The sequence below is a fragment of the Pelodiscus sinensis genome, chromosome 4 (genome assembly GCF_049634645.1).
Source record: "Pelodiscus sinensis isolate JC-2024 chromosome 4, ASM4963464v1, whole genome shotgun sequence".
Classification (NCBI taxonomy): domain Eukaryota; kingdom Metazoa; phylum Chordata; order Testudines; family Trionychidae; genus Pelodiscus; species Pelodiscus sinensis.
Genome location: NC_134714.1, coordinates 66326338 through 66354051, shown reverse-complemented (window position 1 = coordinate 66354051; position 27714 = coordinate 66326338). Strand labels below are relative to the sequence as shown.

The 27714-nt window shown below is 41.3% G+C and overlaps 1 protein-coding gene across 2 annotated transcripts in view; it reads left to right on the top strand.

The window, feature by feature from the left end:
- TMEM87A (transmembrane protein 87A) overlaps positions 1 to 26118 on the top strand; it is a 34807-nt gene extending 8689 nt beyond the window's left edge. The window contains exons 5-20 of one of the 2 annotated variants that reach the window (XM_075927228.1): positions 2757 to 2810; positions 2917 to 2970; positions 4092 to 4242; positions 5725 to 5786; positions 7270 to 7453; positions 9477 to 9576; positions 11336 to 11429; positions 12786 to 12858; positions 14319 to 14423; positions 16630 to 16688; positions 17001 to 17104; positions 17511 to 17581; positions 20052 to 20113; positions 21396 to 21448; positions 23386 to 23416; positions 24539 to 26118. In XM_075927228.1, the coding sequence (XP_075783343.1) occupies positions 2757 to 2810; positions 2917 to 2970; positions 4092 to 4242; positions 5725 to 5786; positions 7270 to 7453; positions 9477 to 9576; positions 11336 to 11429; positions 12786 to 12858; positions 14319 to 14423; positions 16630 to 16688; positions 17001 to 17104; positions 17511 to 17581; positions 20052 to 20113; positions 21396 to 21448; positions 23386 to 23416; positions 24539 to 24580 (1299 nt within the window). In that variant the 3' untranslated portion in view covers positions 24581 to 26118. Of the gene's footprint in view, positions 1 to 2756; positions 2811 to 2916; positions 2971 to 4091; positions 4243 to 5724; positions 5787 to 7269; positions 7454 to 9476; positions 9577 to 11335; positions 11430 to 12094; positions 12171 to 12785; positions 12859 to 14318; positions 14424 to 16629; positions 16689 to 17000; positions 17105 to 17510; positions 17582 to 20051; positions 20114 to 21395; positions 21449 to 23385; positions 23417 to 24538 lie in introns of both variants that reach the window. The other variant, XM_075927227.1, reaches the window with a different exon arrangement.
- Positions 26119 to 27714: the final 1596 nt, after the last annotated feature.

The window sequence follows — 27714 nt, the reverse complement described above, 5'->3', positions numbered from 1 at the left end:
AGGGATAGGTAAATGCCAGCCTGTAGGCCAGATCCGGTCTGTCAGGGTTAGCGCCTGGTGGGCCCCCACACCTCCATGTTTACCTGTACCTCCGTAGGGACAGGGATCACGGCTCCTGTGGTCCACAGACCACCATTCCTGACTAATGGGAGCTGTGATTCCCCCATACCTGCAGAGGTGTAGGTAAATATAGTGGCAGTGGCCCACCAGGGGCTAACTCTGGTGAACCGCCACAGATTTGTTGCCCACCCCTGTATTAGAGAATGGATATAGCTCACAGCTGGAAAGGTTGTAGGTGTGTGCCATGCGCAGTCAGAGTTGGTGGAGAAGTGCACACACAGCAAATTGGCCCTTACATTCCTTGCTGAATAATGCCCTTAGCTTTTTTGCCAGGCGAGTTTTCTAGATTAACATTTAAATGCACCTAAATTAAAGACCAATTGGATAGGTAGATTTTATAACACTATCTCAATACAGTAAAACTCCAATAGTCTGGCATCCAATAGTCTGGCATTCCTGATAGTCCAGCATAAAAATGGCAAGAGCCTAGTGAGTGAGCTTCAGCAAAAAATGAGTCACAAGGTAACCGCGGCAGCAGCTGAACTGAGCAAAAAGGGTAAAAAAGGCTTAAAAAAACTAAAACATTACAGTATACTGTATACAGTATGTACAATAAAAAGGGTTAAGAACACTTTATATACAGTATATAATGTATACAGTGTGTATAAAACCATCTTATAGTACCTCCTGATAGTCCGACATATCTGATAATCCGGCACCACCTAGGTCCCATAGGTTCCAGATTATCAGAAGTCTACTGTAAATTAAAAACTGCAAGTAACTTAAGTCCACATAGTGAAAGGGCAAAAGAGCACCTGAAGCATAAGACCGAACAAGAGGAGTAGGAGGAAGGGATGCCAGGGGATGAGTGAAATGTGGAGGTATGAGCTTGGTGGGGAAAAAATCAAGGGGAGTGTACAAATAAACACCTGTTGCATCTTGCTGTGAGAATCTGCACAACCGTATAAATCCCAAATGTCAGTAAACATACTGTTTGCTTAACAGTTTGTACATAGAGAATTCAAGGAGAAATGTGCAGCATGTGTATTAGACTGTTCCCAGTAGAAACAAAGGACATTGGGCAATGAGCACCAGGAAAATTAACTATTGAATCCTCAGTAACAAATAATGAATGAGGCATAGATAAAGGAGATTTGGAAAGGATTTTAAAAAAATGGTTTGTGCTCCTTTTTAACTATTTTGATGTATAAAGATGGCTCGAAACACATTTTAAAACTTATGCTGCCTATTTTTACGTTTAGAAATTACAGAATTATCCACTTTTCTCTCCTTTTATTGGAGCTCTCCTGTGTCTCAGCTGTTTATTACCAGCTATATATTAATAGAAGGACCAAGGTAGTAAAGTTGAGACTTCCAGAAGACCTTAAGGGTGTTTCTGCACTGCAATAAAACCCTTTATCACTGGCCCACGTTAGCTGACTCAAGCTACAGGGGCTGTCAACTTGCAGGTTAGGGATGTTAGATGGCCTGTAGCTGTGTAACCACATCAAATGTTTGCAGTTACATGACTATTTGATAGTTCCCCAGAAGTCGGGCCAGCAGCCAGCATGCTCCCGGCCCCACTCCCAAGGAGTCTCCTACTACCCTGTGCTGCTGCGCCCCCTTTCCGTCCCCCCCCCTGCAGACCAGCTCCCACATGCCGCCCCCCTGCTGCTGCCTCTGTCCGTGTGTGTGGGGAGGCAGGCAGGAGCTGTTATGTGAGGAGCTGGTTTTTAAACCAGTCCAAGCTTGATGTGGACAAAGGCTGCTCCATGGGATGCTGGATACTGAAGCAGCAAGGGGAGGGAAGGGAAATGCATGTAGTTGACAAGATTAACTGATAAGCCCAGGTTTATCGGTTAATTGTGTAGTTGTCTACACATTGCCATCCCTACTTCAGACTTAGCCTAGAAACTGAGCTTGAACGTCTCCATTGAAATTTTATAGTCCTGTAGCCTGCGCATCCCAAACACTAGTCAACTGACACGACCAGCCATAGGTGTATTGCTGCAGTCTACACACACATCCTGTGTGACTTTTCCTTGGTTGCCTTTGAAATCCCAACCAAAGTCTTTAACAAAGACTTCCTTTCTCCCAATGTGTTTCAGCTAATAAGTGATTGTAAACAGTCTAGCAAAGACTCCTTTCCTCTTGGTTACTTAATTTTCAGGGTCTTATGAAGTAATAGTTTCATTAGTTCTCCAGTTACTGTATTGTCTTTCCAGGTGGTCAACATCTGAATTTCTCATGTTAAAAACAAGCAGGAAAAAAAATCTGCAAAAAACTGAACTAAACCCACCCTTTCAGGATTTTCTTATGCATAAAGAAATAAAAAGTGCTCAGGTTCAAGTTTTTTCTTTATGGGTTACCTTTAACAGAGGTAGAATTCTCTAAGTGGTTCAGACTTTATTATGGAAATTAGCTTCTTTACTCCCAAATTAAATCTGTAGAACTAAAAATAAAACCTTTTGTATTAATATTTCTGTCTTTGAAAAGAGCTAACATAAGCAAGTACTCTAGCTCAGCTGTGGAGAGAGTTTAGGTTAGGGAAATGAGGGGTTTTCCTTGCACCTTAACCCTGTTACTAAGTTTCAGAATGTGCTTCCTTGTATCCTAATTTAAGAGCAGATGTACTGCTGATATAATTTGCCTGTAAACACTGTCTTAGCGGCTTTTTTTTTTTTTAAATTCCAAAGATTTTCTATAAAGAATATATTCCCCTTGAACGTCTTTCGGATGAAAAACAAGAGGTAATTACTTTCCTTTGGTATACGTGATTTTTAAATGGGGGTGATGGGGACATGGGGGGGAGGCTTTTGACATCTTGATTAATTTGCTGCTTTTTATGTCTTTAAGAGCTTAAAAGAAAAAGAGAATACAACAAACAACACAGTGGCAGCAGAGAAAACTGTAAGTACCTGAAGATTTTAGGCATAAGGGTGGTCTGCAGTATAACACCTTTAAATACAAATGATTTTATATGTGTACTAATTCTTTTTAGTATGTGTTAATGGTAGTACTGATGATTTTTGAAACACTGAATTATATGGAAGCTAGATATGTTAATGATGCAGGAAATAAGTAATTTGGGAATAAATGTCGAACCTCTGTAGTCCGGCACCCTTGGGACCTGGCCGGTACCGAACCATAGAATTTGCTGAAACACAGAAGGTCAATATTGTCTTACAGTAATATTAACACTTCCACTGCTTCTGGGCTCTTAGAAGACATTTAGGGGTAAATTAGAGCTAAACTGCATAGAAAAACTGAGAATTAGGATTGGTGGCTGTAAATAAACTTTATGGGCTGGTTGGAAACTTGGCCACACTCATGGTAAGTGGACGTCAGGCTAACTAAAATCAGGCCTGGCCATGGATGTTTCCGGACTAGGGCAGTTCGGCCTGTAGTTCTAGGTGTTCTGCTTCTTCGTATGAAATATTTAGTTCTTTAAAATCCATGTTTTCTCTGGATTCCATTTAAGGTCAGACTGGTGTTATAAGAAATCAAATTAAATACAAATAGGTTTAAACTTTTAACACGCTAATGTTGGTATTTAATCTCTATCAGCATTTACTGATTTTTTTTTTTTTTTTTTTTAAGTGATGATTTTGTCTTATTTGGTGTCGGACTTATTGGCCGATCTGAGTTGTTAGTAAGAGGGATTTCCAACCCAAGAAACTGTCTCTTTCCTGACATCGCTGTGTCTTTTGTGGTTGTCTGCCTAATCACTTCTAGGGCATTCCAGTTAAACCACAATAATTTTTAGGAGCCTGGTCCTACTGTATTATAACTGAAATCCGGTCACAGATTAAGTGACAAGTATTAATATATATCCACCAGGTGGACATCCTCCATATTGTCCATATATTCCTCCGCATAGGGGAGAGAATGTTGTAGGGGTAACATCACCTGTAAACGTTGCGCCTGCTTAAAATCTTTTCAAGAGTCTTATCAGAAGATGTTACTTTTGGGGCACTGATGTGATTGGCTTTGTGGTGGTTTGTACATACATCTGGAAGCTTGTTTTTCAGGCAAGGAATGCTGTGATCCGAACCCAAGAAGATGGACCATATATCTTTATTGTGCACATTGGGCTTTCACCCTTGAAGGAGTCTAGTGTCAGTATGAAAAGGAGGGAGATAACAGCACCCTCTTCTGATCCAGAAAAGAGTCGCTTTACAAGTAAGTCATGTACAGCAATCTTTCATTCTTTCATTTATTTTTTGACTTACTGAAATACCTTATCAGACATTCTTTAGGTGCTTTTATTTAATATGTTCTATGCAGTCTTGTGTCAGTTTAAATGCTCACAGTTACATTCCCCACTACACTTACCCTCAGCCAGAGGCAATAGATGCGCCATGTGTGGTGGTATGCTGACGACAACTTTGGGCTTTGTCAAACCAATGGTGGAAACTATCTAGTCATCAGTAATTCAGTTCTGAGTATTGCCACTACACATTAGGGATGTTAGCAGATAGTCGCTCAAATGATTAACCTATAAGCCTGATCTTATTGGTTAATCCAAATAACTACACGCACATATACCCCCTTTTTGCTTCTGTATCAGAGGCAGCAAGTGCGGAGGGAGGGGGGCGGAGGCCCAAAGTGAACCGACGTTTAAGGCAGCTCCCTGTGTGTGCTGATTCACGCTGCGCCGCCTCCCCACCCTCTGCTGCCTCCCACAGAGGCAGCAGTGCTGAGGGCAGGTGGGAGCTGCCTGTCCCCAAGCCTCCACGCTGATGCCTCTCTATCAAAAGCAGCAGCGTGGGGGGTAAGGAAGGGCAGATGGGAGCTGATACATGCGGGAAGCTGGCTTTCAAGCCTGCTCCCTGCATGTCGGCTCCCTAGAGCTGGGAGTGCACTGGCTGCTGGCCCCACTCCCAGGTGGGGAGAACATTTTAGTAGTCGTCTTAACTGCTAAAAATTGTTCCGGCTACGCAATTACTAAGTAACTAAGATCTAACATCCCTACTACATACAAGGATGGTGGAGGATCATCCAACTAATATAGATGTTTATAGTCAGATTCTTAAGTAGCCAGGCTTCTCCTGATGTAGAGCTGTGGTGTCCAACCAGTTCTGCTGTAGCAAAGTAGCCACATTCAACTTACCAAACAGCTACATTGTTCAAGCCAACTAGCCACACTCAACTGGCCAATAATCACACGTGGCTAGTGTGTTGGATACCACGGCACTGCAAGATCAAAAATAACTCCTTGCAGTTGCCGCTAGCAGTGACTTGGAACCTTGCATAAATTCAATAGCATATCTTTAAAATGTTTTTGGCATGGCAGTAGTTTAAAAATGGCTACAGTGGATAGGCAATTAGGAGAAATAAGGAAGTTCAAAATTAAGACTTAAATGTAGTCTTGATCTTGCCTTAGTCTGCACAGGCTCTTAATACAATTAAATTGTATTTACTTTTCACTAATGAAGACTACTACATATAATGGGGCATGATATTTCAAATACAACCATGTAATTGATTGTTTTATATAAAACTTGCATCTTTTTCTGTGCTTGAAGTACAAATTAGATTTAAGAGATGCTGTACTATGTAAAGATTTGGAATATCTCTGTTGTGCTGGATGTTAGAATTAGATGGTTATTCTAGTTCCATATTTTGGTTCTTGCTCCAACAAGTTGGATTGTGTTTTGACAGTGACTGTGGAACTGAAAGGTCCATATGAGTACCTCTCTCTTGCAGACTATCCTCTCATGATTGTAAGTAAAACTGGTTTTCTTTAGTTTGCCTGCAGAGCAGTATAGTTAGCCACAGTGATTCAGTGGCTCAGCATGAATAAAACCCCTCCACTATTTTTCATGTATTTTCCCTACTGTACAAAGTTAAAGAAGTAGCATGTTACAGTATTAATAATTGTTTTCTTGTCTGAGTCATAAGACAGCTGCTGTAGACTAGAAATGCCAGAGGGCAATGGTATCATTAGTATAGTTATTTAGTCATTAATTGCAACTCACTGTTTTGCCTAATATTATCTTTGTGTGTCATTGTTTTTTCTGTTCTTCGTTAGCCAATCCCTACAGTTTTTCACTGTCACTGGACAGGGACAATAACTGAGCTTCCAGCTGACTCATTTCTCAGTCGTTTTTTTCCAGGAGGCGAAGCACTTTCCTGCTGTTGTAGACAGAAAGGGGCTTATACAAAATGTTAATTTCATTTACAGAGATCTTAGGAAAAGATTGACAAAAAGCCATGTCTTTCAACTGATTGCAGTGATCTCGGTTACTGGGGGATAAGCGGTAGTCTTTTACTTGGGGTTGAGATGCTGCATGCTTCACTTCCTGCAGAAGTAGAAAGCATCTAGCAGAATTTGCTAAAACTCAGTTAACTCGTCTGAGGCTATGTCTACCCTGCACAGTTATTTTGGAATAATCTATTCTGGAATAGTTATTCTGAATTTAATTTATTTCAAAATAGCACATCTACACTGCAGGGAAGCCGCAAAATTAGTCCAAGGCAGGCTTCCCTAACGTAGACTTGCTATCTCGATTTAGAGCTCCAGGAGGAGTAACTTAGAATGGCCCTGATGAGTAACTTCAAAATAGCAAAAGTGGAGCATCTACACACACCTTACTTCAAAATAGCTGGGCAGGAATGACTAAACAGATCTGTAACGAAAAACAAGTCTTTCCTAACTGGGCAGGAGGAAGTTCTAGTAATCACAGAAAGGTATGAGAAGTATGTCTGCCTCTTGCATGACATCTTTCCAGATAGATTCAAGAAAGTTTCTGAAGTGTCTCTTAAGGGTGGCAGAAAAGTTTGGAACTACAAGAACAAAGATGCAAAGAGGGTAACGTCTTGGTGTTTAGCGGATGACAAGTGTGATTCTAATTGGAGTTTTTTGAGGATAGTTATTTACTTTACTCCTTTGGATGAATCGGCTGAGAATCTGTTGGGAAGCTCCTTGTTTATATAAGAGTGAATTCACTCAAAACTTAATTATATTGATTCCATCTGCTGGCAGTAGAGGCATGGTACAAATTCTTCACTGTTCTTTCCTGGGGTCTGTAAATGTGAAATTACTTTTTTTTTTTTTTTTTTACGCTTTCCACAGTAGTTGGATATAGATATTTCTTTACCAAAAAAATATATTTGTATTAAATCCATGTATGGTTTTTCCTTGGAAATGGTGTTGAGTCTAACCATTATATTAATCCCTTCCTTGCTTCACTCCTGATGTAATAGTTTTTCATGGTGATGTGTATCGTCTATGTATTCTTCGGAGTTCTGTGGCTTGCATGGTCAGCCTGTTATTGGCGGGACCTCCTGAGGATCCAGTTCTGGATTGGTGCGGTTATCTTCCTGGGAATGCTGGAGAAAGCAGTCTTCTATGCAGAATTCCAGAACATCCGCTACACAGGGGAATCTGGTATGTAGTAAGGACAACTTAGAATAATGGGAGTATCTGCAGCACATGTCAACATCCTGAAGTAGCTTTGATTTTTAGCCAGTTGAATAATCCTAGCAGAAAAGCTTTGGCTTAGGGGCTGTACAAGCCCTTCTGGGATACTATGTGTATATTTGATCAACTAGTGCGTGTTGCTGTGGCCTCGCTGTCGCTGTTTGAGCTTTCTAGATGAGAGCTAGCTTACACATTCTGCAGCCACCCCTCTGACTGCAGGGTAGTCATGCCCATTGTCATTGGCAAGGTAAGGTGGCTATGTCTTATTTTAATAGATAACTAATTAGGTAACATGAATGCAGTAGCTGTTTGATTATTTGGGCACTGCAGAACAAGGAATAAGCAATCAACATTCTCAGGTTCTTTTCTAGTTGTCACAGGTTCTCTGGATGATCTCTGCAAAGCTAATAAACTGAAGTCTTGCATCTTCATTTCCCCATCTGTGTAAAGAGTATAACACAGTACTTATTTCATGAGGAGAACTGAATCCTTTTTCTAAAGTGCTTTGATGCTCTCTGAGATTGAAATTCGATGTAGTATATGTGTTATGTCTGTATAGGAAAAACCTTTCTAGCAGGTTGCTTAGGGGGTATGTAAGATCCTTGTCATTGGAGGTTTTTAAGAACACGTTAAACATACACCTGTCTTGGATGGTTGAGGTATACTTCTTCCAGCTCCAGCATGGCAGGAAGGCCTAGACTACTTGTTAGGGATTTGAGTGGGTAACTGGTTAACTGTTAGTCAGGAGAATTTCCTCATCCGTGGCCAGCCATGAGCAGAGAGCTGCTCCAGCCTTGCCTGGTGCCTGCACGGGGCTGGAATCCAGCAGCCCCAACCACCAGACCTCACTCCCGCACAACAAGAAGGGGCTGGAGCGGCTCTCACCTCTCCCTTCTGCCCTTTAATTGGTTAATCTGTTAAACCAGGGTGGGCAGTAAAATGGCAGCGGTTCACCAGGGTTAGCTCCTGGCAGCCCACTGCCATTAAATTTATCTGCACCTCAGCAGGTATTGGCAATCGAAGCTCCCGTTGGCAGTGAACGGCAATCCATAACCAAAGGGAGCTGTGATCCACCCTACCTGTGAAGGCACAGATAAATATAGCAGTGTGCAGGCCCGCCAGGGGCTTACACTGGCAGACCATATCCAGGGTGTGTGCTGGTATTTGCTTACCCCTGGGTTAAACACTGTTTTTAACTGGTTAACCAATTAAATGGGATTTTACATCCCTGGCACTTAGGAGGGTGAGCAAAACAGCCCATCCTTATGTAGTAGAGAAGGCTGGGCATAGTACATCAGGAAGCCTTAAAATGCAGGGGTAATAAATGACCAATGCCAGATCTACATGCAACAAATTGAGTTACTGACAGAAGCTGATAAGCATGTAGTGGGCTCTAGGTCAGATGCACTAGCACAGAGCTTCCCACCAAGATTTTAAAGAAGGCTCTGGGTGAGTGAAACTGCGACATGGTCTTACATTATTTTTACACGCAGATGTGCTGATCCACAACATAGAGGATCTTGTTGCTTGGCTGCTATTAATGACCCCAAGGTGTTTAAGGGCTATATCCAACATTTTTGCAAGAAGGAATGGGGAAGGGCATTACCATGTTTTCCTAATGAGTGAAGACCATTAGCTATTCAGTCAGATTTAATGACTTGTGTACTTTGTGGTAAAATATGGGACTGAAATAACATCCTTCAGTTAATCTCTGCTAATCTGTTTTATGCAGACAGACATTTTCGGGGGAGGAGGGGAAAGAGGAGAGTTTTTCATTAACTTCTTTGGTGCCAAATGATGTAGTCAGCCTTTCCTGGAAACTTGCTCTAACAATAGATAACGAAAAGATTAAAATCACTGATGCATTTTAATATGCCTGCATTTCTTGGAATAGTCTTGACCACCCTACTGTGGCTATTACTTGCAGCATTTACTCACAACCCAAATTACATGTTAAGTAACCAGATTTCTTGTACTTGATTCTTGGCAGTCCAAGGTGCTCTGATACTGGCAGAGCTGCTTTCTGCAGTGAAACGTTCACTGGCTCGAACTCTGGTCATCATCGTCAGCCTGGGATATGGGATAGTCAAGTGAGTAGCAGCCTCCTCTTGTGTTACAGGCCAAGCACATTTCTTTAAAGTGGCTAAATGACATTTGAGTGTTATTAGCAAACTTGGAAAATGCATGCTGCAGTGAGACAAAATGAATAGAGCCCTGCAAATCTGTGGATCTCCACTTTATATCTGCAGGTGTCCACATCTGTGGTTGCTGATATCTGCAGCTCATTTTTGCCGATGAGGGACACAAATTTTGTGTCTAGAACCCCGAAAATGTGTGGCTTTCCATTCTATATTCGTAGTTATCCACATTCGTGGCTTTGGATACCGTATCTATGGACCATTTTTGCAGATGCAGACACCAATTTTGTATCTCTGCAGGGTTCTAAAAATGAAAGTAAAATGTTAAATAAAAAAACTTTAAACTTTTTAAGTTTAAAAAAAATAAAAAAAATTGGAAGGAACCAAGAATGGAAAGATAACTCTCTGTAAAGAAAAAACAAATACAAGTTGAATCACCCAGATCCAGCACCCTCAGGACCTGACCAGTTCCGAATGAGGGATTTTGTTGGACTAGGGAAGTCATATTTGGCCCCCCTGCTGCTGGGCTACCAAGTCTTGCACCGGTCCCACGGCGGTCTGGCCTTCCCTTCACCCTTGCCTGCTCTGCTGGGTAGCCCAACTCCCAGCATGCTAGACTCCAGCCCCGCTGCTAGTAGCCCACTTCCCTGCTGGCCTACAGGACTCCCAGCTGCTAGCCCTTCACTGGGGCTCTCTGGTCCTGGAACATCCATTTAAAATAGGCAAATTAGAGATCCTGTCAGTGAGAGAGCTGACCTAGCTACCTAAAGATGACATTTTGAAAGGCATATGAGCTTAATTACACTAAAAGTTCTTTTATCCGGCATGTTGGGAGAACAGGGGCATGCCAGTAAATTAAAAATTCCAGTTAACTAAGAGGAAGGGGTTTGAGGTGTGAGTGCAAGAGTGTAGAGGACTGCGGGACACAGAGTCTGGGAGAGGGCTTGGATCCGGCCGGGGGGTTGCAGTGTGGGAGGGGCTCAGGGTGCCAGATGGCAGGGGGACACTCTACCTCTGGTGGCTACCCATCCCTGCTGCGCTTGGTGGAGGCGCAGCCGGATGGTTTTGCTGCAAGCAGACATGCTTCCTCAGTCTGCATGTGCCATGCTACTTAGCTCCCATTGGTCATGGGCTGGGAGCCATGGTGTCAGTGCTCTGGTAGAGAAGTTAGAGGCAGTGTGCCTGCAGAGCCACCTGGCCATGACTCCACCAGTAATGGCAAGGATGGAGTGGTTTCTTTTGCTTCTCACTTGTGTGGTCCCCAGCTGATTTTTCTGTGGGTCAGTGGCTCCGCACCCAAAAAAGGTTCCCCACCCCTGCCATAAATAGAGAAAACATTGAAACCTTTTGTGTAGGACATAAATTAATATTTTACTTTACTTTAAAATGAAGTTTGATAAACTGTGAGTTAAAATGCTTATTCTGTTTAATTTAAATTAAACCATTCTCCCTAGCTGCAGCACTAGCAAAATGGCTTGGGCATAATTATGTAATTAATGGTGAAACCTTCATTGTACTGTACTCTGAAAATCACACCTGTAAATCCAAGCCTGGACAAGCCCTAATGTGAAACCCTATGAGCTTAGATCACCATGACAAAATAACATCCTAGATCTATAAATTGTGATGAGAGATCTTGAATCATGTCTTTTGCCTGAGCCAAGCCTGGAGAGGTATATTTTTACCTTGAACTTTTTATATTTCCCTGCAGGCCTCGTCTTGGAGTCACTCTTCACAAAGTAGTTACGGCCGGAGTGCTCTATTTATTATTTTCTGGCATGGAAGGTGTCCTTAGAGTCACAGGGGTCAGTAGACACTTACCCGTATTTTCATGTGTGCCTCAGATATAGGAGTGGTTAGTCTTATGTGTGATTACATATTCTGTTATGAAATGAAAAATCATTCGGCTATGCTATAAGGAAACGTGGAGAATGAAATTCCCAGTGACTTGTGGGGTTGGGGGCCAAAGAGGACAGTTGTGGAGTGTTGTTGAGAAGGATTTATTTTTCCAGCTATTTTACCAATTTCTTGCCGTCTCTCCTTCTTAAAATTTTATTCTCTGCAATGGAAAATAATTTTGGTACTTTGAAATAGGATTACTTCAAAGTAGGATTTTTTTGGTCCTGATTTGACAAAGTTTTCAATGTGTGCCTAGTAGTCAGGGGGTTCACTGGATCTTGTGTAGAGAAAAAACATGCTAGCAAATAGAAATGGGTGCTCCATGCACGTTTTTGAAGGTATGTATTTTAATAGCCTGATGAAGACTATTTAGTTCTTAAAGTTTTTTCCGGAATGCATTTTTGAAGTTAAGGGAGTTTAACTTCACAAGGACAATATCAGTGCTGCAGTGACACTACTGCTTGTATTACTCTGAAACTGACCTATCAGAAGAGTTTTTTGGTTTTGTTCTTCACGTAAATTCTTGGGCAGCTTATTTTGACTGTCAATGTCTCATTTGGTACTCTTTCAGTTTTTCTATGGCATTATGGCTCTGATAGCAAATGTGGGTCTATCGGTGGTTGATGCCTGTATTATTTTTTCGATATCCTTTCAGAAGTTACATAGTACAACTAGTTTCTCTAGGAAATGTTTAGCTCCTGGTGCAGATACCAATAACAGATACCAAGATGTTACTTTGTTCTGTGCATGAGGACTGTTAATCACTTTGTGCATGTTGTCTCCTAGGGGGTCCCATCAGTTTGTAGTAGTCTGTTTTTAAATTAGCACTCAGCAGTGGAACATTGTAGTCTTTGGCACCAACACAAAAGGCCTACCTGCAAAGATCACAAACTTTCTGTAAGAAGTGTTGTTGCAGAGTAATACCATCAAGGCTGGCTGCTTATTAGAGGTCCCTTTGCAATGAGTTACTTACCTGACTCTCAAAACTTGCTTCTTGTCATATCAGTCACTTGTGGGGATCAGAACTATGCGTGGTGGTGTCTGCTTTTAACTTGACTGCCAAATAATCTGTCCTGTGTGGTGAATTCTAATTCAAACCCTTAGCTTTAATATCAAAAAGTGGGGGCTTCATACTTTTCAGTTCTGTATTTATGTTCTCTGATGGTAAAATGATAACTTGGGACTGAATGCTTGATGATTTTGGTGTGTTCTTTGCTTTCTCATTCATCTTGTTCTCACTGGGTCTTTCTCTTTATCTCTAGGCACAGAATGATCTTGCCTCCTTGGCTTTTATTCCCCTGGCTTTCCTAGATACTGCCCTCTGCTGGTGGATATCCTTCAGTGTTTTTCTTTGGAGTTTGGTCTTCTGGGAGTCATTCCACTGCAAACATTTTTTTCACACATTGAATGACTTGCTATCTTTTTGTTGAACAACTACCATAGGCCCTTGTGGCCTAAAGGTTCAGGTAAGCTCTGTTTCTATAACTCATTTAACAAAATTTAAATTGCCAACAGAATTTTATGAATTGGTTTTAGAATAGGTCTTACCCCTTTACCATAGTGAACATGCAGTTTGTATGTCGTGTTCTCTGATTATTGATGTGAATTTACTCTAACTTATATTGAAGCAGCAGTCCGAACAGCAGCTTTTGGACTATGGTCTGTCCTGACCGTGCAGTGGGTTTTTTGTGTTTGTTTTTTTAGGATGGTAGTTTTACCTTGTTTCTGTTTTAAACTGTTAGAAAACTTATTTTGGCAAAACTAGTGCTGAAACTTTTGCTCCGAAGTTACAGGTCTCATAAAGTAGCTCGGGGACGAGAGAGCAAAGTTAACTTTAAAAGCAGATTTCTGAATAATATGTCTAAATCTCTTCCCAGCCTCTTAGTCCAAATTTGCTATTTATGTCTTTAGCTGTGCTGAGACCTCTTTGAGTTTAGGACTTGGATAGGTTTTAGTATAACATCTCAAAACTACCAAACCTGAAAAATTGGGATATGCTAAAAAGTTCCTGTCTCTTCCTAGGCCAGAGCAACCTGGTTATTCCTCTTATAGCTTTATCAGTCTTTTGTGTAAACACACATACGATTCAAATTGCAGGTAAAGGCAAACATGGATGTGCTATCCACTTATATTATAACCTGGCTATTAGTTTATTCCTATTTTCCTTTTAACAAAAACCTTGTCAAGTTTTCCTGCAAGTATGAGCTAGAGTGCAGTTTTGAAATTTTGCATCCGGACTGCTTACTGATGTGGGGAAATAGAGGTCTAGATGGAGCTGGGTAATGCAAAAGAATGGGTAAGGGGAATCTGTTGTTGTAAACCATGGTTCAAGAGCACTGTGAATGACTTTCTATTAGGAATGTAAAAATGCATAAAAATAAATGTGTAACTGATCAAAAGTTGATTACATGGTTAAATGTGTTATCTGGGGATGTAGGAGTAGTGAGAAAAAGGTGCTAGAGGGCTCCCATGCCTCATGGGTGGGCTCCTGGGTGCTTGCCTTATGGGCTGCCAGCCTTGCTGGCTGCAGCCAAGTGCTCCTTAACAGAGTTGCAGAGTTTAACCATTAACAGGAACTGATAAGCTGTTAACTCATTAAATTCCTACATCCCTACTTTCTACTGATGTGCAGGAGGGCTGGGTCACCAGTCTGCGCTGCTGTTAGCACCCCTATAATCCTTCCTATGTCTGCATGGAATGAGATAGTGTTGCTTGAGATGTGTATGGAAGGCGTGTCATATTTGTTATCAAGAACTTGATGTTTAAGCTTGATTTCCTTGACTTGCCATACATATTCATCAGCCTGACTCAAACGATGAAGCTGCTAAAACTTCGGAGGAACGTTGTGAAACTCTCTCTTTACCGGCACTTCACCAACACTCTTATCTTGGCGGTGGCAGGTGAGCTGTGGATTCCATTCTTTATTAAATAGTAAACTTTTCAGGTATTATAGGGCTGGTTTAGTTCACTAAGGCTCTTCTTTGAGTCATTTTATTGACTTTCTGTAAATGCAACTAGGAGAGGTTGGCATTTCAGTGTTTGCTCTTGAACACTCAGCCAGGGAGAGTGGTGGGTCTCTGCCAAATTTTTCTGACTACTCCAAAACAGTAGCTTCAAACTAGCTTTTATCTGAATAAAATTAATAGTTTTATGTAGTTTCTTTCATTATGGTCCCCTTTCCTCCCACCTCCACTCCTCAAACAGTCTCATGCTTTGTTAGCAGCTGCATCCCATACTAAAATCTGCTGCTGAGATGGGTAGTAACTTCCTCCCTTCCTCCAAAACTACAGTAGCACTTTGTACTGGTTAATAGGGGATGTTTAGATGTATTATGGCTCCCCCATACTGACAGCTTAATCTTTGACACTTCTAATACTGTTCTTCTCCTCATCTGGACTAAGATGTGAGAGCAGAGTGGTTTCCTGACAACAAATGTTATCTGCTTATTTTAGAAAGGAGAGGGCAGGCTATTTTGGGATGGAAAATTAATATTTAACGTTTATATCCATATGCATCAAATAAAAATGAACTAACATAAAGGACATACCTAATAATGCTACCAGACTGCCAGTTTTTCCTCGCCCACCCAGAAATCCTACCCAAGCAGATTGCTTTTAACTCAACTCCCTTAAGGGACTGAGGTGTTGGAATCCTGTTTTACAAAATGTGCCCATTATATAGATGAATTTACTTGACATTCTTGGCAGCATCTGAAACTAAGCCACTCCAAGATACAGCAAGTAAAAAAGAAAAATTACTCATCTCTTCAAACCCACTACAGATAGGGCTTAGTGTCTGCATTAAAATGTTGCTTTCGGGGAGGGCAGTTAATTCCAGGAATGGTGGTAGGACAGTTGGTTACTTGTAATCTGATCATAAAGAGGCCTGATGTCTTTGAATGCCAGTATCCTACTCTGTCTAGATAAAGGAGAATAACATGAGAATGGGAAGTGGAGGTTTCAGGTTTAGCTTAGGCCTTTTTACTTGAGATAGTATTTTAAGTCTCTGATCTGATGTCATCTTGATTTCTTGTCATAAGGTCAGTTTCTAAGTGGGTTAACTTTTAATTTTTTTTCAAAGGCTGAAAAATTGAGTTACATGCAGTTCACTCTGAAGGTCTTTGGCATTAAACTTTTTAAAAATAAGGTTCTGCCGATACTGTACAATCATAAGCATATAGGCATTTTTCATAAGATTGAGAGGTTCAAGTCGCCAATCTGTCATACAATGTATTGTGTGCCAGTTGATTGGAAATATGGCTGCTTGCTGTGGACGTAGCTTGTAAAGAGCTTTAGAGTTCATAAATGATAAACTGGTACATTGTCTAGAACATTGCTAGAAGGAAGTTTACATAATTCTTCAAAATATAGTCCTCTGGGGGAGAAGGAAGTAGGGGATCATTACCTGCCATGGTTTTTTTGGGGACAAGTGGTGAAAGCATGCCTTGGGGGAAATAAAAACTCTTTGAATTCAGCTCTTAATTTCAGTGGCTGAATTAATTGATGTGAAATGACAGCTACAGAATCACATGGTCCCTTTGTGAATAGAAGAAAAGGATGGAACAGGAAAAGTTACAGTAAATTGGTGGTGGTTTAAAAAGGCTCTTGCCTTTGAAGTTCCATGAGACTGATTTCTTAGATCGAGGTGGGCTAAAGGGCCTCTGTGGGCAGGATGCGGCTGCCAGGCTGATGGATCTGGCCTGCAGAGGCCCTGCCGTACCCCCACCCTCAGGCCAATTATGGCCTGGGAGTGGGGGAGTGTGCAAAGCCCCCTCCTGTCCTGCCAGGAGAATGTGGCACTTTTAAGCGCTGCACGCTGCTTACAGGGTTGGGTGCAGAGTGGAGGAGGCTTCGCGTGCTCCCCTGGCCACAGTTGGTCTAGGGACAGGGGAGCATGGGAAGTCTCCTCCCACGCCAGGGGCATAGGAGAGAGGGGGCAAAGGGAACTCCCTCACCCCCAGACCAATCATTGCCACTTCAGAGATTTCCAGAATGGCCCCCTGTAAAAAATTATTACTATTGTGATAGGAAAAACTAAAAGGTAACAGGCTTTGTGCGTTCACCTATGACCTACTGTTTTTATCAAGTGTTCTTTTTTTGCTTTCAGCATCTATTGTATTTATCATCTGGACAACCATGAAATTCAGGCTGGTGGATTGTCAATTGGTGAGTTTGCATTTTGTACCCAAGTGATTTCCAGGATTACTACTTTGTTCCCTAAAATCTGGATTTGGAGGTAGAAGCAGTGAGGTTAAGGAAGCTGGAAAATGTTTTTCCTGTGGAGTCCCCTTCATGCGGAACAGCATACAGTGAAGACTTAATAGATTAAAATGTATACCATAGGGGAAGCCATTTAGTACAAAACCACAACTTATCTCCTAGTCGCAGGTGTTTTTAGTTTACCAGTTTTAAAAAAAAGAGGGGGCATGTATTCTCTCTGCTTCTGGCATGTTTTCTTTATCATATCTATCTTGACAGGACTGGCAGGAGCTGTGGGTGGACGATGCTATTTGGCGGCTGTTGTTCTCAATGATCCTTTTTGTCATCATGGTATTGTGGAGGCCATCTGCTAACAACCAAAGGTTCAGTGCATCTTACCTTTCTTAAAGTAATCTGGACTACTTAGTTGAATTTATCCAAAGGGAGCATTTCTAGCAGTCCTTGTGTATAACCTTTCTGTGGCTGTGTGTGTGGATTGAGAAGGAAGTATAGTTCATGTTGCAGCTCTCCTGATCTCAGAAAGTGGAAGTCACATTTGTAGATGTATAGGCTTTCCTTTGTAACATTTATTTAAAAATAGGATGAGGTATTTAAATCTCCGTTTGTGGTTGATCAAGAATTTTAACTTACAGTTGGTGTGAGCTATCCAGAATAGTCAAATGATAAAAATTGCAAGATAATAAATCTCTTCAAAGACATTTATGTACAATATTTTTCACTTTGCGCATCTGTCTCATGGTGCTTTCATTCTTTTTGTCTTCTCCATAGGTTTGCTTTCTCACCATTGTCTGAGGAAGATGAAGATGAACAGAAAGAGCCCATGTTAAAGGAAAGCTTTGGTAATGTTGTAGTAATTAATGTGGGAGACTGCCAGACACTAATTTAACTTAAATTCCTCTAAGTCCAAAGGCCAAATGGTGTCCTATAAAATTGCTCTAACAACCTAAAAATAAGCAGCTATCGCACCTGATACAATAACGAAGTATTCAGAGGCATGTGATCAGTATATTTACAAATAGGCCAGACAAAGGAAACTGTCTTATCCTGATGTGCTCTAGCATGATCAGGTAGGGATCTGACAAAGAAGCTTCAAATGTATGGCTTTCTTTATACCTGTCTTCCAAGTTGCTAGCTTTAGCAAAAGTCCAATTTGAAGCAGCTTCTGCTTTCCTTTCTCTGAGGCCTCCCTTTATGCCCTCCCTTTCTTCTTCCTCTCCCCCCCCCCCCCCAGCAGAACAGTGGGAAGGTTTGTGTTTGTTTCTCTTGAGAGAGTTTTTCCTTTTTCATGTTACTGCAGCTCTGTGTTTTATTAATTACGCTTTGAACCACACTACAAGTAATGCCATTTGTTATTCTCAGAACCTTTTACTTGCTGACCGGGGCTCCTACCTCACTGGCCACAAACCAGAAAACAAATACAGGCAGTCCCCGGGTTACGTACAAGATAGGAACTGTAGGTTTGTTCTTAAGTTGAATCTGTATGTAAGTCGGAACTGGCGTCCAGATTCAGCCGCTGCTGAAACTGACCGCCAGTTCTGACTTACATACAGATTCAACTTAAGAACCCCAAGCTTCCCCAAGTCAGCTGCTGCTGAAACTGATCAGCGCTGATTCCAGGAAGCCTGGGGCAGAGCAACTCTGCCTCGGGCTTCCTGTAGTCAGCGCTGGTCAGTTTCAGCAGCGGCTGACTTGGGGACGCCTGGGGCAGAGCAGCTGGGGTGCTGCTGGGTTGCTCCAGTAGCACCGCTCCTCGGCGCTACTGGACCAACCCAGCAGCACCCCAGCTGCTCTGCCCCAGGCGTCCTGATTCAGCCACTGCTGAAACTGACCAGCAGCGGCTGAATCAGGACCTGGGGCAGAGCAGCTGGGGTGCTGCCAGGTTGGTCCAGTAGTGCCCAGAGCGGGCGCTGCAGGACCAATCCGCAGCGCCCCAGCTGCTCTGCTCCAGGGTCCAAAACAAAAGCCTGGTCTGCTGGGGGGGGGGGGGGGGGCACACTAGCCGCGCCCCCCCCCCCCCCCCCCAGCAGACCAGGGACACGGGGAGCAGAGCCGCAGCGAGGTGCCGCGCCTCTGAGGCTTTGCTCTGTCAAAGCCTCAGAAGCGCGGGAACCCGCCCGCTGCTGCCGCTTGAGTCCCGGTGCCTGTGGTCTGCTGGGGACGGTCTCCAGCAGACCAGGGGCACTGGAGCAGCTTACGAACGGGGCTTTCTCGCCCTGGAGCTCGCAGGTAGCAATCCGCTACCTCGACCTCCGGGGCGAGAGAGCCCCGTTCGTAAGTGCGGATCCGACATAAGTCGGATCCGTGTAAGTCGGGGACTGCCTGTATACTATTTTCTCAATCAAACTTAGGGGTTAACTTTAATTTAATTTCACAACTATCTGTACAAGGAGGAATAGAATTATTCTGATTTTCATTACTTGGTTGTGGGGAGGAGGAATCTTAGTGCTGACTTAACTTCAATTTCCAGAGCTGTTAATTCTGTTTTCTGTTCACTGTAAAATTGAGAACTGGTACAGCAGCACTGTCCCCAGCAGTGTAAACGTCTCCATGATGCCACTAGACTTAACCCAAGTTTTTAGAGGAAGTCCTCCACTAGGTTCAGTCTCTACATGGCCTGTTTTATCTTTGACTTCTCAGATGAAACAGCCAATAGGGGCACTCATGTAATCTTAGACCATCAACTTTATTTCATGTAGGTAACTAGCCTTCAGCTGGTGGAGACTTCTCACGTACTACTGTTGGACTGCAAATTAAGATGGATTTGAAATGATGATTCAAGCTCTGAACCCTCTAGTCCTAATAATTCTGCATTTCAGAAGCTCAGAGAAAAGCTGGGGGAGCTGGTTCTACAGGAACAGTGAAATGAACTATGCATAGACTGAAGAAAGATCAGTTTCCTCTTAGAGTTAATAGTGTGCATTACTATTACCGGGTTGGTAACAGTAATGCACACTTATGGGGGAATGATTTCTGAAGTGTGTTAATGTGGTTTGCACTAAACATTTCCTGGAGCACTTTAACATAGTGCTGTTTCCACACCCATATGAGGTGCATTGTTTCAGCATGCAGACCAACCCTTAGTATTTGTTAAAAGCATATGTGATTTTTTTTTTTTTTTTTTTTTTTTTCTGGGAAGTTACCAGTAATTTTTGGTACCAGGAAAGGAGACTCTTTTTAAAAGGGTAGCATGCCATTTCTCCTAAATAATGATCTTTGGCTTCAGTGGAGTATTGATAGATATGCCATTTACAGTTTACATACTGAGGAAGATTAATCATTCTGCCTTTATCTTTTATGTCTCCTTTGCAGAGGGAATGAAAATGAGAAGTACAAAACAAGAACCAAATGGAAATGTGAAAGCAAACAAAGCAGTGAGTATGCCCTTCCCATCATAACCCTATCACTAAGTAAAGGTAAATGGCCAATCAATCAGTTGGCTGTCACTCAAATAGGAGCTCTGTCACAGAAACAAATCAAGTATCTGTTAGTATACTCCATACAAATTTCTTACACTTCTTGGAAAGTTCAAGTGATTTAGGTCTAAACATCTTGATTGTGATGCTTGTAAGACAAAATCTGTTCACAGAATTCTGATTTACCAGAAAACTATGTGCTTTGAGAACTCGCACATAATCTGTTAGTGACAAAGTGTTTAATACTATGCCCAGATCTCTGGAACTGGCTATATAGCCTTTGTGTAACTAGTCTCTCAGGTTTTGAGATTTCAGCTTTCATGTATTTTCCTGTTTTGAAGCACTGGACAAAAAGGGAATTTGTACTACTTACCCTGTGTCTCTAAATCCTGTATGCTTTTCAGTCAGATGCATGACCACTAGGTGCATGCATATCTTTTGTGAGTGCATTTAAGTCATTGACATTTTCCAGTTATGACCCTGTGGCTCTGTAAAACTCAGGATTTATTTGCAGTGGGTAGGTAGAAAATGCATTCCAAAGTTATTTCTCAAAGGCCTTTATGTAGTGGAGTTCATTTTTGTTTAAAATATGCATAAACTGTTGAATCTCTGATGCCCTCAGAAATCTCTGTTCTGCTTTGTCAAGAGGAAAGAGTTCCTTAAACTCTTGAGTCAGCAGGGAGGACATTGTTTCATCAAATAAAGATGACTTCTAATTCACAGATCCTTAATATAAAGATTAAGCTGCCTATTTTCTGTTCCATAGAAAAGCAAAATTAGAATATGTTCAGTGCCCATACATCCTAAGTAGTAAGATGTATCATAAATCAAAATGTCAGTTCATGCAAATCAACTGCAAATGCTATTAAAATGCAGAGTCACAACAAAAATTAGGAAGATAACATTAATATGGGGTATACTCTTTTAATCTTTTAAATACATCATTAGGAATCTTAGTTTATAAAACACTGTATTAAAATGAAAATATTGTAACATTTTAAGTTAATTCTTGGCTGAGTAGGCACTGGCTTATAATTGCTGAAAAAACTTTTAAAAATCTACTGTGATTTCCCTTCTCCTCTGAACTTGGTTCCTTAATCCAAAAATAACGATTTGGATTCCTTGTGTGAGCATCTACTGTAGTTAATATGAGCTTTTCCAATAGTCTAGAAAAAATATATTAATGTGCAAATCCCTTCATAGAATCTTGTCATTTTGTCTGTTTCTGTGCTGCTTGCAGGAAGATGATCTGAAGTGGGTAGAAGAGAATGTTCCTTCTTCTGTTACTGATGTGTAAGTATCTGTCCTGTGACACACGATACTAGCAGCATTGGAGTCAGAGGCATTGGAAGTATAGTTATACTGCCAGCAGTTATGATGTTGGCTCAGTCTAGGAAGGTATTAAATCCAGTCTGGAGCTCGCCTCTGACATTAGAGATACAGAATACTCAGCATAATTTTTAGTCGTGTGTAGTACTGTCCCTTTTAATAGATTTTATAATATTAAAAACTAAATCCAAAACTGCACCTCCTTTGAATCTTTGTGTTTGTCATTTTTGCTGCTGAGGTGAAATTACCCTTAAATGTAATACATCTGTTGAAATGAAGACTGGGAATGTCTTGAACGGTTCTCTGTAGTTGGTAGTGGTATGTTCTAATCCTCATGAGGAAGGATTTGAGACCTCAGGTTGAAAATCAACAGTACTACAAGTGAGGCTACATCGAATAGGTAAGTCCTCTGGTTCAATATTTGGTGATGTGTTTTGGTTTTTAAGCATTCAGTGTTTGTGGGGTTAGATTTTTCTCTCTCAGGTAAATGTTTAGTCCTTTTTCTTAAAGGACCAATATAGTAAAAGATACAGGATAGAGCTAACACGTTCTCATGCTCTGCAGATGGAAAAATCAGTGATACACGTTTCACTGCTGATTGTCAGTATGATACAAACTTGTTCCTGTTGTAGCTTCTGTACACCACCTCATGACTATTATTAATGAGCTAAAGTCAGTGTGTGTTGTCTGTGATTTGAACCCCATATCTAATGACTGACCTGCTTTTCTGTGAAGTTAAAATTAAGTGGATCAGCTTCCTTCAGTAGTGTACTTTGGAAGTACATAAAGCGTTTTTCCTGAAATAATATATGTAGTACATAATTTTTATTAAATTTGAGAGTTAATACCAAATTGTCTGAGCCCTGTTTATTGGCTGTTTCAGTGACATTGTGACAGTTTCTGCCTTAATGCTGGTTTTTATAGTTTAAAAACTTTTTATATTCTATATCTAAATTTCTCATTGTTAAAGCTTATGTAACCCATGAGGGAATACTGGCTTACAATTCTCATACTGGCATTCCAGCTGGAGGCCCAGATCCTGGATTTAAATATACAACTCTTTTTAATAAAAATATAATTCTGTTTATACATGATAGAATATGAAGCAGGCCCACCAACCGGGGAAGGGTGTGATTGCAAAGGGGGCCCTGGGACCCCCTTTGAAAGAGGCCCAAGGCTCCTGGCCATCACTTCTGCTACTGTTGTGACAGGACTATTGTAGCAGCAGCCAAAGCCTTGGGCCCTTTAAATCACTGGTGGGGCAGCACCAGGGTTCTGGCAGCACTGAAGGCTGACTGCCCTGGCCCTGCTCGTTCTGTCAAGGTCTCGCCACTTTCAGGTTTGTGGAGCTGGCCCACCCCCACCTTGCCTGGGGGCCCACGGAAGCTGTCAGCTCCCCTGATACTACGTACGGTTTTTCAGAATATTATACTGTGGAAAAGAGATGTCTCTTGTGAAAATTTGTCATTTGACTTTTGTCTTTATAGAATCAGTAAGGATTTTCTTTCAAAAAACACACAAACTAAAGGGTACTGAAAACTAATACAAGGCAAGATGCTGCTCCCTACAAAGTAAATAAGGAGCTGCAAAAGACACTTGCATTTTACTTGAGCATTTTTATATCTCCTGGCTGATTTCAAGTGATGGTAGGAATTTGAGAGCTGGACAATGACAGAAGAACTTAGAAACTGATTTTGGTATTTGCTAGTGCTACTTAGGTCTCATCTCACTCTTTTAATTTCTTTGTCTTTTGCTGAAATCAGAGAACCAGAGAAAGGTTGGTGGTCTTCTCCATCATAACCCAAACCCTGTCAAAAAGCAGGAAGTGTTAAAACTGGCATTGATGTTTTAAGCCATTTTTATTGCACAGGGGTTTTGTAACAATCTTTGTTTTATTGCAGTGCTCTCCCAGCCCTTCTGGATTCAGATGAGGTCAGTAAACAAGCCTTTAGCACAAATGGAAGTCTTGTGACATGCCAAGGGAGTCATGAGTTTTTTTTCATTAAAGGGGTTGACTTGGCCTGTTATAACTGAGCTCTATGTTGCTATAAAGGCAGCAGGAAAGCAGAGTTGAGGCAGTACTGATGTTATAATTTAATCTTGTTAGTCTTTAAAGTGCTACATAGTCCTGTATTTTGTTTCAGCTACATCAGACTAACACGGCTACATCTCTATCATTATTCTTAATGAAATATAGTAATTTCCCTTAAACAGAACTAGTGTAAACTAGTGTCCAGACAAAAGACTTTCAAGAACTGTAGAGTTTGTGCAGCAGATTGCAATTGATCATGAAACAATTGTTTTAAATAGCAGATGATTTAGTGTACAGGACGCTTCTTCCACGTTTGTGTGTAAATTCCAGTAATGTATGTTGTAGCAAAACGACTCAGTTTCTGGCTCTGCAGATGCCATTACATAAATTAGCCACTGTTTGTAGAACATTAGTCCTCAGATTGAGAGGAATGTTTTGGGGTGTGTGCACTGGGGCCTCAGCCATTCCCACAGGGAGGGAGCATGATGCTTCCAGCACCAGTCCACCCCAATTTTGCTTTTTTGCCAAGCCCGTTCAGCCTCCAATCCTGCTCTGCCTCCAGGCCCAGGCCAGCCCCTATAGGGGACAGAGAGGGAGTGCCTGTCCACTCTGCTGTGATTCCCTCTTTGCTCTCAGTCCATCTCTGCCCTAGTTCCTCCACTATCCACAGTTCAGCTGTGAGCTCCACCTTTACCCCAGGCTCTTGTGCTGAGAGGGCCTTAGCTTGGCAGTAATGGATGGTGGGGTCAGACAGATTCCATTAAAGTCATAATCTGATTTAAACAGAGATTGAGGTGTAGTAGTATACTCTGAAAGGTAACACTTTTCCATAGATATGCAGTTAGATCTATGACTAGACAAATTTATATCTTGTCAAAATTTGAGCAGACTTTATGCATCTCTTATTCTGTGTATAATCGTTCTGTAAGGTATGTGTGTACCTATAAATATGTGAAGAGAGTGATGTAAGCACACACAACAACAAAAATTCAAATGTCAATGACCTCGTTTGAATCTTGCAGGAAAGAATGATTACACACTTCGAAAGATCCAAAATGGAGTGAAGAAGCAACGTCTTGAAACTTCTGTTTCCCGTAGGCTGCCTGGTGGATCAGGTGCATTCTGCTGATCTCTTTCTTGGTCTTCACCTTTGGAACTGGACACTGTATTTGAATGGTGGCCTCTTCCACAGTTTATTGTGAAAGAGGCTCACAAGGACATTGATAAATCTTTGGAAAATGTTTGAATTTACAATGTTGCTGCAAGTTTGGATTTTTAAGTGATTTAAATGTGTGTTCCAGCACCTTCTGTAACTTTTTTCAGATATTTAACCTGTCAAACTAAAGGTCCTAACTCCTGACTGAGGGACTGTGAATTTAATGTTACAATTAACTTCTACAGGACAGCTGCCTGTTTTTTTGTTTTGTTTTTTTGTTTTTTTTAAGTGGAAAGTAGAAGATGGCAGTGAAGAAGTATTTTAGAAACAACCTTGCCATTTTCTTGGAAATAATGACTCGTAGATGGAGACTGCACAGCTAGCTTAGAAGGAGAGGAGGATTTTGAGTAAGAAGCCCCAGTAATTGAAGGAAATCAAGATACCAAAAAGGAAATATTTGAAAAAGTTACAATGATATTGATGGTTTTTAACAAAACCAAGTGCAATTTTATTAACACTGTGTAGAAAAGATTTTCTATTTTAAATGTCATTGACCTAGGAGCACCAGTTGCATAACTTTAGCATTTTTTGTTGTGGCACATCTCATTGCCGGCAATGTGGTGGATGCCTGAAAAATTACTTGCCCATACCTTCAAAGTGTTGCGTGGTCTAATAAAAATTTCCTGCAACACTTTGCTAGTGTGTGTCTGACTATGAAGTTAAGCAAATATTAACTAGATATTTCAGCAGGGCTCTACTCTGTGCGAGATACCTCTCTGCCAAGAGGCCTATACTCTTCCAGGAGAAAATGGCACAATGTCCCAGAGGAAGCAAGTTCTGGTTTTGCCTGCAGGCAAAAATGTTGCTGGTTTTGATGTTAATATGTTGTGCTGGGATAGTTCCATTCCTGGGGTCTGGATGGGATGTGTATGTAAAAGTTACCTGTTAACGTATATGATTTGGTGATTGGCTTTCTTGTCGTCAATCCCTCTGACCAACATGTGCTCTTTGTTCATTTGTTCAGTGTCTGAGTTGCAGATTTCTGTTCTGTACAGAGTGTTTCTGACTTCTTAGAGGGGAAAATAGTCTTTGCTTTTGGGTTTTTCATAATGTCTTATACTTTCTAGCCCTGAACGTTTCACTTGGCAATAACTTACATGTGCATGCCCATTGTAGGCCATGGGTTTGCATGTGTAAAATTGCACATGTGAGTGAAGTGATAATTGGTCTGCAGAGTTCTTTACTACTGATAATGGCACAGGAGGCAACAAGAGCCTGACTTTTAAATCCAATGTGGAGTTTGCTGTACTGCTAATTAAACAGCTTCTTACTTTGTAAATTGAGTGCATTTGATTCAGAAATTGACGAGAGAACTTGTAATCCTCAAATTGCCCTTTACAGAGCAGCTTTTGTGGAGGAGAAATGCATTAAAAGCTCATTCATAGATTTTATGGTCAGAAGGGACCATTGTACTCTAGTCTGACCTGCACACTGTAGGCCACAGCACTTCACCAACTCTCTTGTAAAAGACCCATAACCTGTGGCTGAGTTACTAAAGTCCTCCAATAATGATTTAAAGACTTCAAGCTGCAGGGAATCCACCATTTACTCTTTTATTTAATTTTTAATCATCAAGTAAACTGTGCCTAATGCTGCAGAGGAAGTCAAAACCACACGAGGATCTCTGTCAATTGGATCCAGGGGAAAATTCCTTCCCAATCCCAAATATGACCATTATACCCTAAGCATATAAACAAGACTAACCAGCCAGACACCTGGGAAAGAATTCTCTGTAGTAACTCAGAGCCCTCCCAATTAGTGTTCCATCTCTGGACCATGGGGATTTTTGCTACAAGTAGTTGCAAATGGGCCACATGTATTGTTGCCAGTCACATCCTACTAATCCCTACATACATCTATCAAGCTCAGTCTTGAAGCCAGTTAGGTTTTTTTGTCTACATTGCTTTCCTTGGAAGGCTATTTTAGAATTTCACTTCTCTGAGACTTAAACCATGAAGCCTAAACTTATGATGGTCAGTTTATACCTATTTGTTTTTGTGTCCACATTGGCATTTAATAACTCCTCTGGTATTTATCCCTCTAGTATATTTATGGAGAGCAATCCTATCTACCTTCAGCCTTTGTTTGATTTGGCTAAACAAGCCAAGCTCTTCGATTCTTTTCTGATGAGAGATTTTCCCTTCCTCTGATCATCTTGGTAGTGCCCTGTATCTGTTTTGAATCCATCTTAAACATGGGAGACAAGAATTGCATACAGTAGTGTTCCAGATGAGATTTCACAAGTTCGTTGTATAATGGCAGTAAAACGTCCTGTCTCTATTGGAAATGTCTCATCCTAGGATTGCATTAGCTTTTTTCCTGGTTACATTGCATGTGGTGACTCATTATCTTGGGATCAACTCATATAACTAGATCTTTCTTGTCTTTCACATCCGACTGATAAGTCCTCAGCATATGGCAAAAATTCTTGTTAGTCCCTAAGTACATGCCCATCCCATTTCTGTTACCTCAGTTTTCAGAGCTGCTTCTATGTTACTCTGGTCCTTCTCCCAACTTTGCAGATGACAAACTTTATTAAAGCACTTCCACTTTCTGTGCCAAGATCATTAATGAAAATGTTAACTTAAATGGATCCTCAAGATCTCCACAAGTAACCTCCTCCCAGCCTGACCACTTCCCTTTTAGTATGACCTATTGTAGTCTCCCCTTTAACCATTTCATCATTGTCTACCTTTTAATGCTCATTAATCCCTGTGTTCTCCAATTTAACTTATAATTTTTCATGTGGAACTATATCAGATGCCTTACTGAAGTCCAGGCATATTTTATTTACTGCATTTCCTTTGCCTAGAAAATAGATTATCTTAAATGAAGTTTTTGGGCTCTTTGGGTGCCAGCTCTGAAATAATATAAACCCCCCGTAACTTCCATGTGTAGTCATCTTCACTGTTTATTCCATTTCTTGTATCACTACCACTACTGCCTCTATCATAGCTTTCCCACCTAAGCTTCTGTCAAGGG